Raw genomic sequence first — 13,139 nt, 5'->3', positions numbered from 1 at the left:
GCATGTACTATTAAAAGAAATAAAAATTTTATCACATTCATAGAAAAAACTGGAATTCAGAGGAGCACTGGCAAATAACTGTGTGTACTGCCAAACTCTCTAACTTTTACAGAAAACACATAAGAGGCTTTTCTTTTCGTCCTATGCTTCGAGCTTGCTAAAACGACCCGATTTATTGGATAACTACTTTAAAAATATGGCTCCTCAGCCTGCTGGAGTGTGCTGGAAATTTATCGTAAGCCTCATGAGGCTCATTTAAATTTTGTTGGATGTCTTGACGGTATGACTAGTTGTACAATGCATTGGTTCAACATTACACATGTCTTACGTGCTCCACATGGTATGACGTGGTATGCAATACAATGTGCAACACATACATGAAAGAGAGCTGCTCTATGTAAAAGAGAGCATCTGTTAGAATCTCTCAGAGAAACTTGTTGGATGCAGCTTCCAGTATGCAAAGTTGTATGCCACATCTGATATCAAATCGTAGCTTGTCTCTACTGTTGTTTAAAACGAACGAAAGAAAGGGAATCGGTCAAAGGGCCACTGTCCTCGTTAGGCACAACCTAATGAAGCCAACAGATGATGAAGCCAAGGAAAGCATAAGAGACATTATTTGAAGTTTTTAATTGCAGTGTAACAATTATGACATAAATAGATATGAACTATGGTGGACAAAATCAATTCTTCTGCCAGTGGGGCATCTTATATCCATCCTTCATTGGATAAAAGATGCACAAACAGTAGGCAAAGCAGTCAGCCATCTTTTACTCAGTGTTGAAAACACCATAATAATTACAAAACTGCATAAGGCACACGAGAGGCACTGTCCAGTACTTATATAACATTGAAATTTTATTTTTTGATCTGTAATAAAATTAGTGCTACTGTGCGACAATGTAGACTAGGTGTCATGCTGCTTCACAGCAAAACGTGGAAACGTGGCACGCGGCTGCCGTCTTGCGCCTCCCAGGCGAACACTTCGCCGTGATTGTCAACAGCATACAAATGCTGCTGGTCTTGAGAGTACGTCAGGCTACACAAAAGAATGAAGCAGTCATTATCTGCATGCAAGAGGTGGCAGGCATGTTTTCCAAAGTTCTAGCTTATTTGTGTACAGTACTCATGAATTGAAACGCAAAAACTTAGGGCTAAGTAATGCACATACTTTCATTTCCAGCTTATACAGTGCACATGATATCGGCGTAATTTCAATATGAACACTTACATCAGAGCCAACATTACCTTTAGCGGCCAGATTTGCAGTGACATGACGCGGTTATCACGAGCAACTCCTCATAGCAGTCGTTATACTAAAAAAACAATGTCGTGTTTCAATTCGTGAGAGACAGTACGTACCACATCTTAATGGAATAGCAGAACATCAGATATGTGGACGGAAGGATCCTGTGTTAGTGATTTAGGCTAGTTGGAACAGTGCATCTTTACACACAGTGCAAAGGAAATAACAGAACACTAAAAGTGCACACAGCGCTTGTACTTCCCCGTTTCTTCTTCTAGTGTCTTGCTATTTCCTTCGCACTGCGTGTAAAGATGCAGATGTGCTCACTTGCCCAACTAGCTACTGTACTAGTTAGATGAGTGCAGTCATGATTACAAGTACAGTCGAGCCCGACTATATCGAACCCGTTTATATCAAATTATCCCGTATATCGAACAATTTCTAAACACGGTATATTTACATTGAGAATAATATAGCAAAAGTTACTGTTACATCGAACGAAAATAGCAACGACAACCAATATATCAAACTCCATGTGCCTCAAAAGTGCCCCAGCAAGTTGGCTTTCCCTCGCGGTGGCGGGGAAAACTGCCGGCGCCACCCTAGAAAAAGTGGTTTAGACCCGGCTGTCCACGGGCGAACAGCCCCCTGCAAAAAATGATCCTGGCCTGCTTGCAGCGCTTACAGCCAATAGAGGCCGTCGTGCTTTCTCCGAGGCGCAGAGGCTGTACAAGTGAGCGCCATTTTTTCTTTATGCTTGCGTGCCTGCTGCTGCCTCTTTTCCTCGAGTCCTCATTCAGCATGGTCCGTGCTGGTGGTGCTGCCTGTTAGCGCTCTGTGAACTTTCTTGGCGCGCTGTCGTCATGGCTTCTGCAAAGAGGCAGACTTTGCCGTTCGCCGCGAGACTCGAAATCATAAATCGAGTCGAGCGCGGTGAGAAGTCTGACGTCGCCGCCACGTACGGATCGACATTCAACGAGTTCGTCAGTGCGGACGATGATGTCGCCATCATGGTCCAGCTACACGATGAGGACTACGTTGCAAACGTCGTGCCGACCACGAGCCAAGGCGACAGCAATAAGGAAATTGACGATGGCCCGTTGCCTACATCCTCCAAAGTGATTAGTGCGCTTGCGTTGGTCCGGCGCTATTGCGTGAATATGGAAGGCTGCACCGACTCGTTGGACAACGTGGAGGCGTGCGTGCTGTCGCAGGCAGCGAAGTCGTTGAAACAGAAGAAAATCCAGGACTATTTTGTTCCAGAGTAGGGAGTACTTTTCTTATAGGTATGTGCCTTTGTGTCATCAAATTCTATAGCGGGCCTATATCGAATTATGCCATATATCGAACTAATAAACGTTTTTTGGCGAGTTCGATATACCCGGGTTCGACTGTAGCACACTTTGTCAATGACACAGGCTAAACGGAAAAAGAAGACAAAGCGCTCAATCATTTCTCTCTCAGTCTCTGTCATTCACATCGCGCGCTGACAATGAAGTACATAGTCTTCCAAGGGAGCCAGAGACTGAACATGTCAAGTTCAGGAAATTTCGTTCAGCCAATGTGGTCAAAACACGAAAAAGACACCTGGAAATCCGTGACGTCACTATCGGTGATTTCCACAGGAAATTTAAAAGTGAGACTTTCGACATAGATTTTCTCATCTATTAATAAACGCACGGTGGTGAAATTAACAACAGGGTTCCCTGCCTATTAGGAAGCACTAAAGTTTGATTTCATACTTTTGCTTTGCTTATGCACTGTGCATCATATTTTTACTGCAGCAATTGGAAATATTGTCAACACTTAGAGTTGCTTACCTGATAATGGGAAATATGCATTTTTCCGAGCGAATTTCTTGCACAGGACTCAGGTCCCACGAGCTCCAAAGCCTACAAACCAAACGAAAACCAGTAAACACACGTCTTTTAGGATATACAACTGGCATCCAGCAACTGGCTACACAAGTTGAAAATTTGCAGGACAGTAGTCTATTCATAAATGACCAACCTACCGAATGCACCCGTCCTCACAACCGGCTGCGAGCACATTGATGGAGGTGCCCTCGGGTGCAGCAGAGTAGCAGACGGCTCCGATGGCCATGCCTGTGCTCAGCTGTCCCACGCGGGCACCATTGATGGTATGAACTCGAAGACAACTGCCAGAAGAACCTGCAAGACATGCAATAATAATATAATAATTGTCCAGGTTTTATGTCCCAGAATCACGATATCATTATGAGGGATGCCGTAATGGAGGGCTCCAGAAATTTTGAACACCCGAAGTTCCTCAATGCGCACCTAAATCTAAGCACACAGGCCTCTAGCATTTTGCCTCCATTGAAATAGGGCCGCCGCTGCTGGGATTCAATCCCGCGACCTTCAGGTCAGCAGTCGAGCACCATAACCACTAGACCACCATGGCGGGTGCAAAATATGCAAATCACACAAAGCAGAATGGGCGTTCCGATGAGCTGGCCAGGAGCAAACCAGTTTGTCCTGATTTGTAAGGCAAGTTAATCACGTAACGGAAGCCAGAAATCTACAGTGATAAGAATTCAATGACCAAGGAATGCTGCTGGAGGCAGCTGCTGCCTCTGATGAAGACAGGTCCCCTCGTCGGAACACTGGCTTCAACAGCATTCTTTCTTAGAAGACTGAATCATTTCAAGCCTTCATCTTCCCCCGAACTTGTCATGTTTAGGTAAAAGCAGGACACTTAACCATGTGACTACTGCGCATGAGCATTCTTACAGAACCTTCACGACTGCTTTACTCAACGTGTGGCAATCCTTTCGATGTTAAAGCACTGACATTATTCCACACTGCCATGTAAGGATTATCCATTGCCAATGCGACATGGTTAACACCATATTTCTGAAGGTTCCAGTTTGGCACTCAACTACGACTCCAGAAAGTGAATGGCAACTCTGATTCGTTTGCTATTAAGGTGCCACCAAGCTTCATTGACACGCCTTGGTGATTTCTGAGTGAAAACTTCGTAAGCAAGCACGTTCAACACCTACTCAAACACACTGCAGAAAAGCCACATTGTTCAAGCTTGTGGCCATTGAAATCGTCAAGGAGCATTATGAAATCACAGTGTTTTCTATGGTTAAGAAGCAGTGATGTGCTCCACATTGTAAAGACAAGAAAGAGGTTTGAGTCAAGGGCGATTTACGAATGCAAGGATGATCCTCCTTATTTTTTTGTACTGTGATTTTAACTAAAGAGAAAAAGTGACTCAATGACTATAAACATGTCAAACCAAACAGAGAAACTCTCAAATGCATAAAACTTATTGGAGACGTTTCATCAGCGAAGGAACTTAGAATGCCTAAGCACAAAGCTCAATTCTCATAGCCGAACATTTGTCAGTCGTGCCATGAACTGGCAAAGCATTGCGCTATAGCACTCTGAAACGCGGTTCCGAAAACACAGCGCGGTTTATTAATGTATCTCCTCCATTGTTCCAACTCCTTCTTCTTTTTTCCTCAGCCGACTACCCACTACTAGTCTATGTCCCAAGTGCGTCGTGCCAGAAGAAGAAGAAAAGTATGCCACAGATAGGCCCCCCCTGCAGACAAGTGGCCGTGGGCACTTGAAGAAAAAAAAATGATCAGACGGAACTTGTCAGAATGGGTGCCGGCTTGATCCTTTCAATGCTGACTGTGTCTTCATGCCCATTACGCAGGATTGTAAAATGATGTTCAGAACGCTTGATGACTGGGAAAGGACCGTCATAGCGAGGCTGAAGAGCACGGCGAGACGCATCGACACGAACAAAAACGTGTGAAGATGTCTGTAGGTTTGCCGGCAGAAAAACGTCGTTCTTAGTGTGAGCTGAAGTTGGTGATGGGCGCAAGTTTTGCATGAAGACCCGCAGACGCTGGACGAAAGAAGATGGATCCGAAACACTCTGCGTAGTAACGGGGCTGACGAGGTCACCAGGCAAACGGAGTGTGCAGCCATAAACCATCTCGGCTACAGAGCAGGCAAGTTCTGGCCGAAGTGTTGAACGCAGGCCGAGAAGCACGATGGGGAGGTGTGATACCCAATCTTCGGCGTGAGGCTGCGAGGTCTTTTACCGTTTCTCGAAGGGAATCTGCTTCGGAAATCGGAGAGGTGTGGGCAGCGTTTATGACTGCCGGAGCCACGTCCATCATGTCATCGGCCATTTCTGCCAGCTCCGACAGCGTCTTATCCTGAGCTGGGACAAGAGCCATTCGCACGGTAGGTGGAAGACGCTGTAGAAACAACTCACGTAGTATGGATGTTTCCAAGCCGTCCGGCTGGTCCCCAAGTAGATGCTGCAGGTGACGTAGAAACTGTGTAGGACGGCGGTCCCCGAGCTCTTCGTTGCACAGAAGTTGCTGAATGCGCCGATGCTTAGGCGGAACGAGTCGGTGAAGAAGAGCCTGTTTGACTGTCGTATATGGAGTGTCACCAGGCGGGCCCACGAGGATGTCGCGTATTTCGGCCATTGCCTGTGGCGGCAACGCTTCAACGAGCATCTCATGCTTGCGAACTTCTGACGTGATGCGATGAATGCGGAACTTGTTCTCGACTTGAATGAACCATAAGGAGGGATCGGCAAGCCACAGCTGTGGTAGCGTTATAGTAGTAGTACCTCCAACAACACCGGAAGAGGGTACATGGCCAGGTGCAGTGGCAGCGGTACCAGGGCTGAGGCCGTCGAGATGCTCATGCTGCTCCATGGAAGGTCGCGTTCGTAGTCCGGGTCACCAATAAATATAGCACTCTGAAACGCGGTTCCGAAAACACAGCGCGGTTTATTAATGTATCTCCTCCATTGTTCCAACTCCTTCTTCTTTTTTCCTCAGCCGACTACCCACTACTAGTCTATGTCCCAAGTGCGTCGTGCCAGAAGAAGAAGAAAAGTATGCCACAGCGCAAATCGGTGCAGCACGAGACTGAAATACATCTGTGCCAAAATGCAAACATGTCAAGCGTTTCGACACACCAGCATGCATACGGGAAATTCTTAATGTGCCCTAGTAGCCCGCAATGTTGCCACAGCATTGAAGCAACTTTTTCAGTGTGGCGGCAGTGTTGTGTCAACATTCGGTGCTATTAGGGTACATCCTGTCGACTGCATCGATGCCTGTGTTTATGGTGTAATGGTTAACGTGTTGCGATTTCGTCCTAGGGGTTGTGGGTTCAATTCCTGCAGAACCTTCAGTTATTACATTAGTTTTTCACTTCATAAAATTTATTTTTTGTTTTTCATTTTTATTTTTGATCGTGTTTAATCGTTTCAATTCACTTATTTCTTCGCTTTCCTTTTTTCTAAATTGCAGTGCACTGCTATCACATGAGCTGACAGACATCTCATGCGCGCTTTTCCTGCGCTTATCACTCGTGATGCTTCTGGTGCCTCAGGCATTGAAATCATTCCACAGGTGTTCAAAAATATTGCCTAACCTAAAGCTCACTTCACTGCGTCAAACTGCCGAAAGCCTGTGCCATAACTAAAGGAAGAATAGATCACGAACAAAGTAGATTCCACTGTACATTCGGATGAAGCCTAAAGCAATAAGCATGAACAGTTCACGATGCAAAACAAAAAAAACACTTCTCCCTACCTTCAGTGGTCTCTACAGTGGCAACATCTCCGAGGGTGCTGCTAATGCAAGCCAGCATGATGGGTGAGCTCCCGGCGATCAATGTGCGAACATACTCGAGCCTGCAATTATAATTAACGAGAGTTATTTAACTGATCTTCAACATGAACTCTTGACATCATCTTGACATCATCATCTTGACAACATGAACACATGACATCAGTCATGTGTCATTGGTTAAACATGAAAAGCATTTATTGCTAAATTTCTTTTTTCACCTACTTGGTACTTGTTAAAAAATATAATTGTTACTAATAGAATGCAAACTGCAATGTCATTTATAGAGTCGTTCCACTGCAGTGGCTTGAGAATTGGGGCATATATTTTCCTGTATGATTTTCTTATTGTTTACTGTGTCATATGGTAAGCTTACTGGTTCATTGCAGGTTTCTCTAATAGATTAATTCTTTCTTCATCTAGCAAGCTGCAATTTTCCAAGTACAATAAGCTCAAGACCATTCCCGTGTGCTCATCCCTTCTTTTGTAAAGTTGTGATAAGTGTTAAGAAATGTTAATACAATTAAGCTCTAATGTAACAAAGTATTTAACTCTTTCATAGCTTCATGTCCGAAGAACATCATGCATTTTTAGCCTAATTAAAATACAGCGTGTTTGTCTGCAATTTCAATGCAATAATGTTTCACCGCCACCGCAAGGTAAGAGCGAGGCAGTAAATTGAAACATCGGCTGGTGCCATTGGTGAAATGGTTGAATTCAGATTTTTGTGAACACGTTTTTCAAATTGCTCTGTCTGACACAAAGAGGAGATGTAGACATCACAAGCACTGAATATCAGTTGATACCACGAAGAAAGATGTGAAATAAATCATAATACAAGAGGAACATATGCACAGTAAGCAGTAATGCCATACATGTTATAATTCTCATATTCGTAGCCTTGCGTTAAGTTAGTTTCAGTTACGGTGACCCACATTTGTGATATCTGCGTCTCCTCCTTGTGTCCCGTTTCTATGATGCCGCTAGCATGAATTAAGAATAAAAGATGCCCTAACTCCAGCAGGCCCAACTGTTTCCATTAGCCATCGGCTTGCAGCAACCTCTACCTGTTGAGATCCCAAGCGATGCAGGATCCATCACGACTTGTCGTGACCACCAGTCCAAAGGCTGTACACACTTCGACCCTTGTGACCGCATCTGTGTGACCTAGCAAACAAGTGGGGCGCGAAGGGTGCTCCACCTGAAAAAGGCAATGAGATACACGTCCAAACAAGTGTTCATCACTGCTGCATGTGTGCAATAAATGTGCAGCAAGCGAAGAGTCATTCATGTTGGTTTCAACCATATAGATGTGTACAAATACTGCAGAATCTAAAGAGCAACACTACTAGTCATTAGGCCTTTGCGAATATTCGAACAAATGATAGAGTATCCAAGTTCACTTCAACACGAATTCTAGATTTTCAATACTTTGATTTATTGTAAGCAAACGAACAGACATGTTTTACTGCACATAACCTGCCTGAAAATATGGTTTCACTGCAAAGTAAATCCGCTATACTGTAAAACCATCTATTCAGGTGAAATCTGCATTGCCACGAAGCCACACTTCAAGGTTAAGTGAGCACATCACCTGCACCAAGATAGATTTTTTTTTTTTTTTACGTTTAGATGGCTGCCAGAAGTGAGAAACAGAATGCCAACAAGCAGCACATGACACAGTTAAAGAATGGGTTCTGAAAGTGCGCGTTTCTGTGTGCAATGCTCTCACATTAATACTATAGACAGTTAATAAATAGGTTCTACTAAACATTGTTTCATTTCTCTATCTGGATTGATTGATTGATTGATTGATTGATTGATTGATTGATTGATTGATTGATTGATTGATTGATTGATTGATTGATTGATTGATTGATTGATTTCAATTTATCATAGACACACAGGGTACATTCTGCCCTCATCAGAATGAAGTTACTAGAGCATCTCACATCCATTGACCTGCAGTGGTGGGTCCCCATACCTTTGAGTTTGCAAGTTTGATTGCATGTGCAGTCAGAAGACCGGAAGCGTATCCCACAAAGATGAGTGGGCAACCAGGGGCCGTGGCACATGTTGATACCTGAGTAAGAACATTGAACACACATCATTGCAGAGCATATGTTTTTGAAAACAGAATCGCATTTTAATAGCTTATGACAGCGTGCATCAGAAACAAGGATGGCACAGAACACAAGAATAGACAAAAATGTACGCATAGCCATAAGCTATCATGACCATCGAACTGGCCCACTAGTATGTCATTAGGCACGTTATCTCCGGTTTTAAAGCACATCAAAGTTCTTGTACACAATACTTTCTTTCTTACAATATGGGGGGTTTCTAGCATTTCTCTGGTGCTCTCTTCCTTCCCTCATGGGTATACTGCAGAAATGACACAAGCTTTCAATTGCAATCCCAACTTCACATAAAGATGAGCATAACAAAATGTGTTTTTACAAAAATGTCACGAAAATTACAATAAAGGTATGGATCCAGGGTGCACTGCAAAGTGTATTATTCGAAAGTACAGCTATAAACTGACCATGTCACCGGGGCACGGTGAAAGCAACGACTGGGCCGGCTCGTCTTTCTGCAGTTTGAGCCGAACAAAGCCATCTGCGTGCTGCCACGACACGAGAGCCGTGCTCTGGATGTACGTCTGTAGCGCAGCCTTGGGACCTGCTGAGGAGAAGGTAAGAGAGCTGTTCAGTAGTAAGTAGGGATGGGTGAATACAGTAAAAGCTTATTAATTCAGATTTCACAGGACTGGAAGAAATGTCCGAATTAACTGAATGCCAAATTATCGAAAGTATCAAGAAAACAATAAGGAAATGTCTGTTACATTTCTTGATGAATACGTAAATCCTGCACTTATATTGCATAAAAGCAGCGTAAAAGCCACAATTTTCGTCATACTGTGACTTCGTTCACAATGCGACCACAGTGCCAGACTCCTGTGTTTAGTAAGCCCAAAATGCACTCTGCACTTATCACTTATAACGTATTGCCGCCATAACCATGCACACATTACGATAGTTCTTTCACAGGTAAAATGGCCGGCAACTGATTGATCGTCCATTGTGATGTAGCATGCGTTTTATGCCAGCATGCCAACCGTGGCTGAAAGCTCTTCATTTCAAGAGCTTCCGCCATGTTTGAGTTTTGTGACATTGCGCGTGCATCACATCAAGCTAAAACGAAACTTCTGAGTGCCGGAATCTGCATGTGGACAAAACCGTGGTCACTAACCGATGAAATAGTGCCGCCTCGGTTTCAGTTGTCTGCGAACGCCGTTTTTGCACTTTTGCGTCGCACATTTGCGGCGCTTAGAGCTCAGTGAGCGCCGATAATCGTCCGAATTAACCGGGTTGCAGCCAAATATTACCGTATTAATGAGAGTTTCGTGCCATTAAACAATGCATATGCTGGCTGGGACCAAGAAACACGTCCGAATGATCTAATTTTCCGAATTGATGAGGGTCGAATTAACGTACTGTACTAAATTTGGGGCTCGAAGCGAACAGTGATTTGGTCAAATAATTTAAAATCGAATAGTACAAACAGTATATACCACATATTATAAAGAAAAATGAGCATTTTTGTCACAACTTAACTTGCACCATATTTTTAAGAGCTGGAACTAGGCATGTTCGAATGTCACTTTTTTGGTTCGAAGTGAAGTGGAAGCAACTTTGAATACTAGCAGCAAGGTTTCAACAGCAGGAGGGTGCACGTTATAAGCGGTAAAGTAGCTTATGTCTTAAAATTTACAATAATTAGCGCTTATAGGAGTGCATAAGGTTTTAAACTTAGAAAAATAATTAATCGAGGTGAAGGTAATAGTACATTTAACCTTGAAATGTGGCTTTGTGGCAGTGCGGATCTCCCTGCATAGGTGGCTTCAAAAAATAGCACGCCTAAGCTGCAGTGAAACTGCCTTTACAAGGGGGTTACATGCGGTCAAATATGCGGCTATTTGTTCATTTCGAATACTTCAAAATTTCGAATAATTTAAGCTCGTGTCAAAGCGAATTCCAATACTGTAATATTCATTTGAATACTCGAAGCACTCAAATATTCCCCCGTGCCTAAAAGTAAGTGCTCTCGCTCAAGGCAGGGGTGACATCCAGATATCTCAGACTCACCGGACGAGTCGCTGTACGTGAGCAAGAGGCAGGAGTTTGCGGGCAGGCCCCAGACGTCGTTCGTGCGAAGCGACAGCAAGTGGCTCACGAGGGTCTGGTCCTTGTGGGTGCTGCGCCACAAGACCAGCCGCGCGGGCGGCTTGCTGGGGCTTCCAACGTAGCTGCCCCAGCGTAGCCCTCGTACTTCGGCCATGGCTGCCTGAACACCAAGCAGAGTAAGGTGTAATGAAGCTATCGCCCGGAAAATACTGACAAGTTCCTATGAAGCTCGTGCCAGCATGAGACTGTGTTACACAAAGTGCCATTGCAGCCAGCTCAGTCACACATCAAAGCTAACCAGCACAGCTGCGGCAACACAGGTGCATGGCTTTACATAATCGGATTTTTGACATAGCTTGCCTTCTGTAACATATCAATGCTGCGGCAACCCAGATGAGAAAAGTCCCGTTTCATACTAGATTATTGAACCTTTCCAGCTGGAAATCTTTCAAGCTGTAAAGATTTCCAGTTCGATAATTCATCTATATAGCACTATAACTTAGCTCAAAGTCAATGAATATCCAGCTGGATATTCATCCACTTCGAGCTGAATTATGGAACCATAAGTTATTTCCAGCTGGAAAGATCTGTGGCTCAACAATCAAACTGGAAATGGAACTTTTTTGTCTGGGAAGCCACTCGCGTTCGCATGAGAAAGGAGGGTGGTTTTTCCAACTTCGAAACCGTACAGCACATCATCAACTCCAGTAACGATTTCCATTAGCATGCAAACATTACAACAGACACACTATTCTACACCTTAAAGCATCACTGTACCTTCACAAGTTTGCTAAGATACATAGCTGCTTCAGCTATGGCTGACACTCAATAGTGTGGCCACACTGTTATGTGCCCCACAATATCTGGTGGGCGACTGTACGCCACATGCCATTACAAAAGTTAACGAGGACTATGTAGCAAGCAGCAGATGGTGGAGTGACAACCTAGATGCCTCCAGTGCTAGTTAATCATTTATTTGTATATTTGAACACAGATTAAACGCTTCCCATGACACAGTGTACATTTCACATTTCATTATCATTAAAATGGCAATAAGTGGAAGACCACTTCAGCGCATAAACCAAGCGCAGACACAGTTAACAGGTTACATGGAGGTGTGAGTGGCATGTTCAATTATATGAGATGCGAGTAGCGTGGTGTGACAGCATTCTTCCACGAAACAAGGCTTAGTGCACAGGCTAGCGCTTCCATGTAGTCTCCCTTGGCAACAGCCTCATCATCATCAACCATGCATACTTGCCTGTGTTGAAGAAGAGTTCACAGCGCTGCGTTGGTTATCGGCCAGGCTAAGTGTGACCAGTGGGTGCGGGTTGCTGAACAGCTGCTTGGGCATCTGGCCGTACGTGCGGATCATGGTTTCCAATGCCCTCTGCGACACCGCGTCGTTGGCAACCGAGCTCACATCGACGCCGTAGTACGTCTGCATTGGGACAAACAAGAACAATGTCATTCTAAGTGTTTAGCATAACTCAAGCCGAGTAAAAGGAAACAAAGGTAGGGTGACATGTGGTTGGTCACCTCGCTTCTAAAAATGTGTCACCCTGGGTTGCAGCTACAGTAAGCTCACACTGGAAACTATTGAGACGAAAGCTATCAAAATACTCAGTGACGCATGTGTAAGCTCACCATCTATAGCCCTGTCCAACAACAAATTGGCTTTTCTCGGACTGCCCACGCATGTCGATTGAATGGTTAAGAATATTTTAATGTGTTCTTGGTCTTCTTGTTGCAGGGGCGTAGCCAAGGGGGGGGTTGGGGGGGTTCAACCCCCCCCCCCCGAAATTTTTCAGTTTTGCTTGCGTATATATACACGCACACATACAAACGCACGCACGAACATACATAAAGTATGGTTGAACCCCCCCCCGAAAAAAATTTCTGGCTACGCCCCTGTCTTGTTGGATAGTCATATAGATGTTACATGGTACGCTGAGTGTATCAAATGGCATCAATGTCATGGAGTAATAAAACCAGTAGGAAGTTAGAGCTCACGCTGTCGTCTTGTGCGCCCTTCTATCTCTACGTTTGTTTCCTTCTACTCTGT

General features: G+C 44.3%; 1 protein-coding gene across 3 annotated transcripts in view; it reads right to left on the bottom strand.

Annotated features, from left to right (window-relative positions):
- Window positions 1–611: 611 nt before the first annotated feature.
- The window catches only part of LOC119401416 (lysosomal-trafficking regulator), an 83,965-nt gene continuing 71,437 nt past the window's right edge, over window positions 612–13,139 (bottom strand). For 2 of the 3 annotated variants that reach the window (XM_049418764.1, XM_049418765.1), the window contains 9 exons: window positions 12,332–12,515; window positions 11,036–11,230; window positions 9,433–9,572; window positions 8,872–8,970; window positions 7,955–8,088; window positions 6,852–6,952; window positions 3,261–3,417; window positions 3,067–3,138; window positions 612–1,039 (listed from right to left, as the gene is read on the bottom strand). In XM_049418764.1, coding sequence (XP_049274721.1) covers window positions 925–1,039; window positions 3,067–3,138; window positions 3,261–3,417; window positions 6,852–6,952; window positions 7,955–8,088; window positions 8,872–8,970; window positions 9,433–9,572; window positions 11,036–11,230; window positions 12,332–12,515 — 1,197 coding nt within the window. In that variant the 3' untranslated portion in view covers window positions 612–924. The remainder of the gene's footprint in view (window positions 1,040–3,066; window positions 3,139–3,260; window positions 3,418–6,851; window positions 6,953–7,954; window positions 8,089–8,871; window positions 8,971–9,432; window positions 9,573–11,035; window positions 11,231–12,331; window positions 12,516–13,139) is intronic. The other variant, XM_049418766.1, reaches the window with a different exon arrangement.

Source organism: Rhipicephalus sanguineus, chromosome 8 (assembly GCF_013339695.2).
Source record: "Rhipicephalus sanguineus isolate Rsan-2018 chromosome 8, BIME_Rsan_1.4, whole genome shotgun sequence".
Lineage (NCBI taxonomy): Eukaryota > Metazoa > Arthropoda > Arachnida > Ixodida > Ixodidae > Rhipicephalus > Rhipicephalus sanguineus.
Note: the sequence above shows the minus strand (reverse complement) of the source record. Positions and strands in the feature narration are given on the sequence as shown.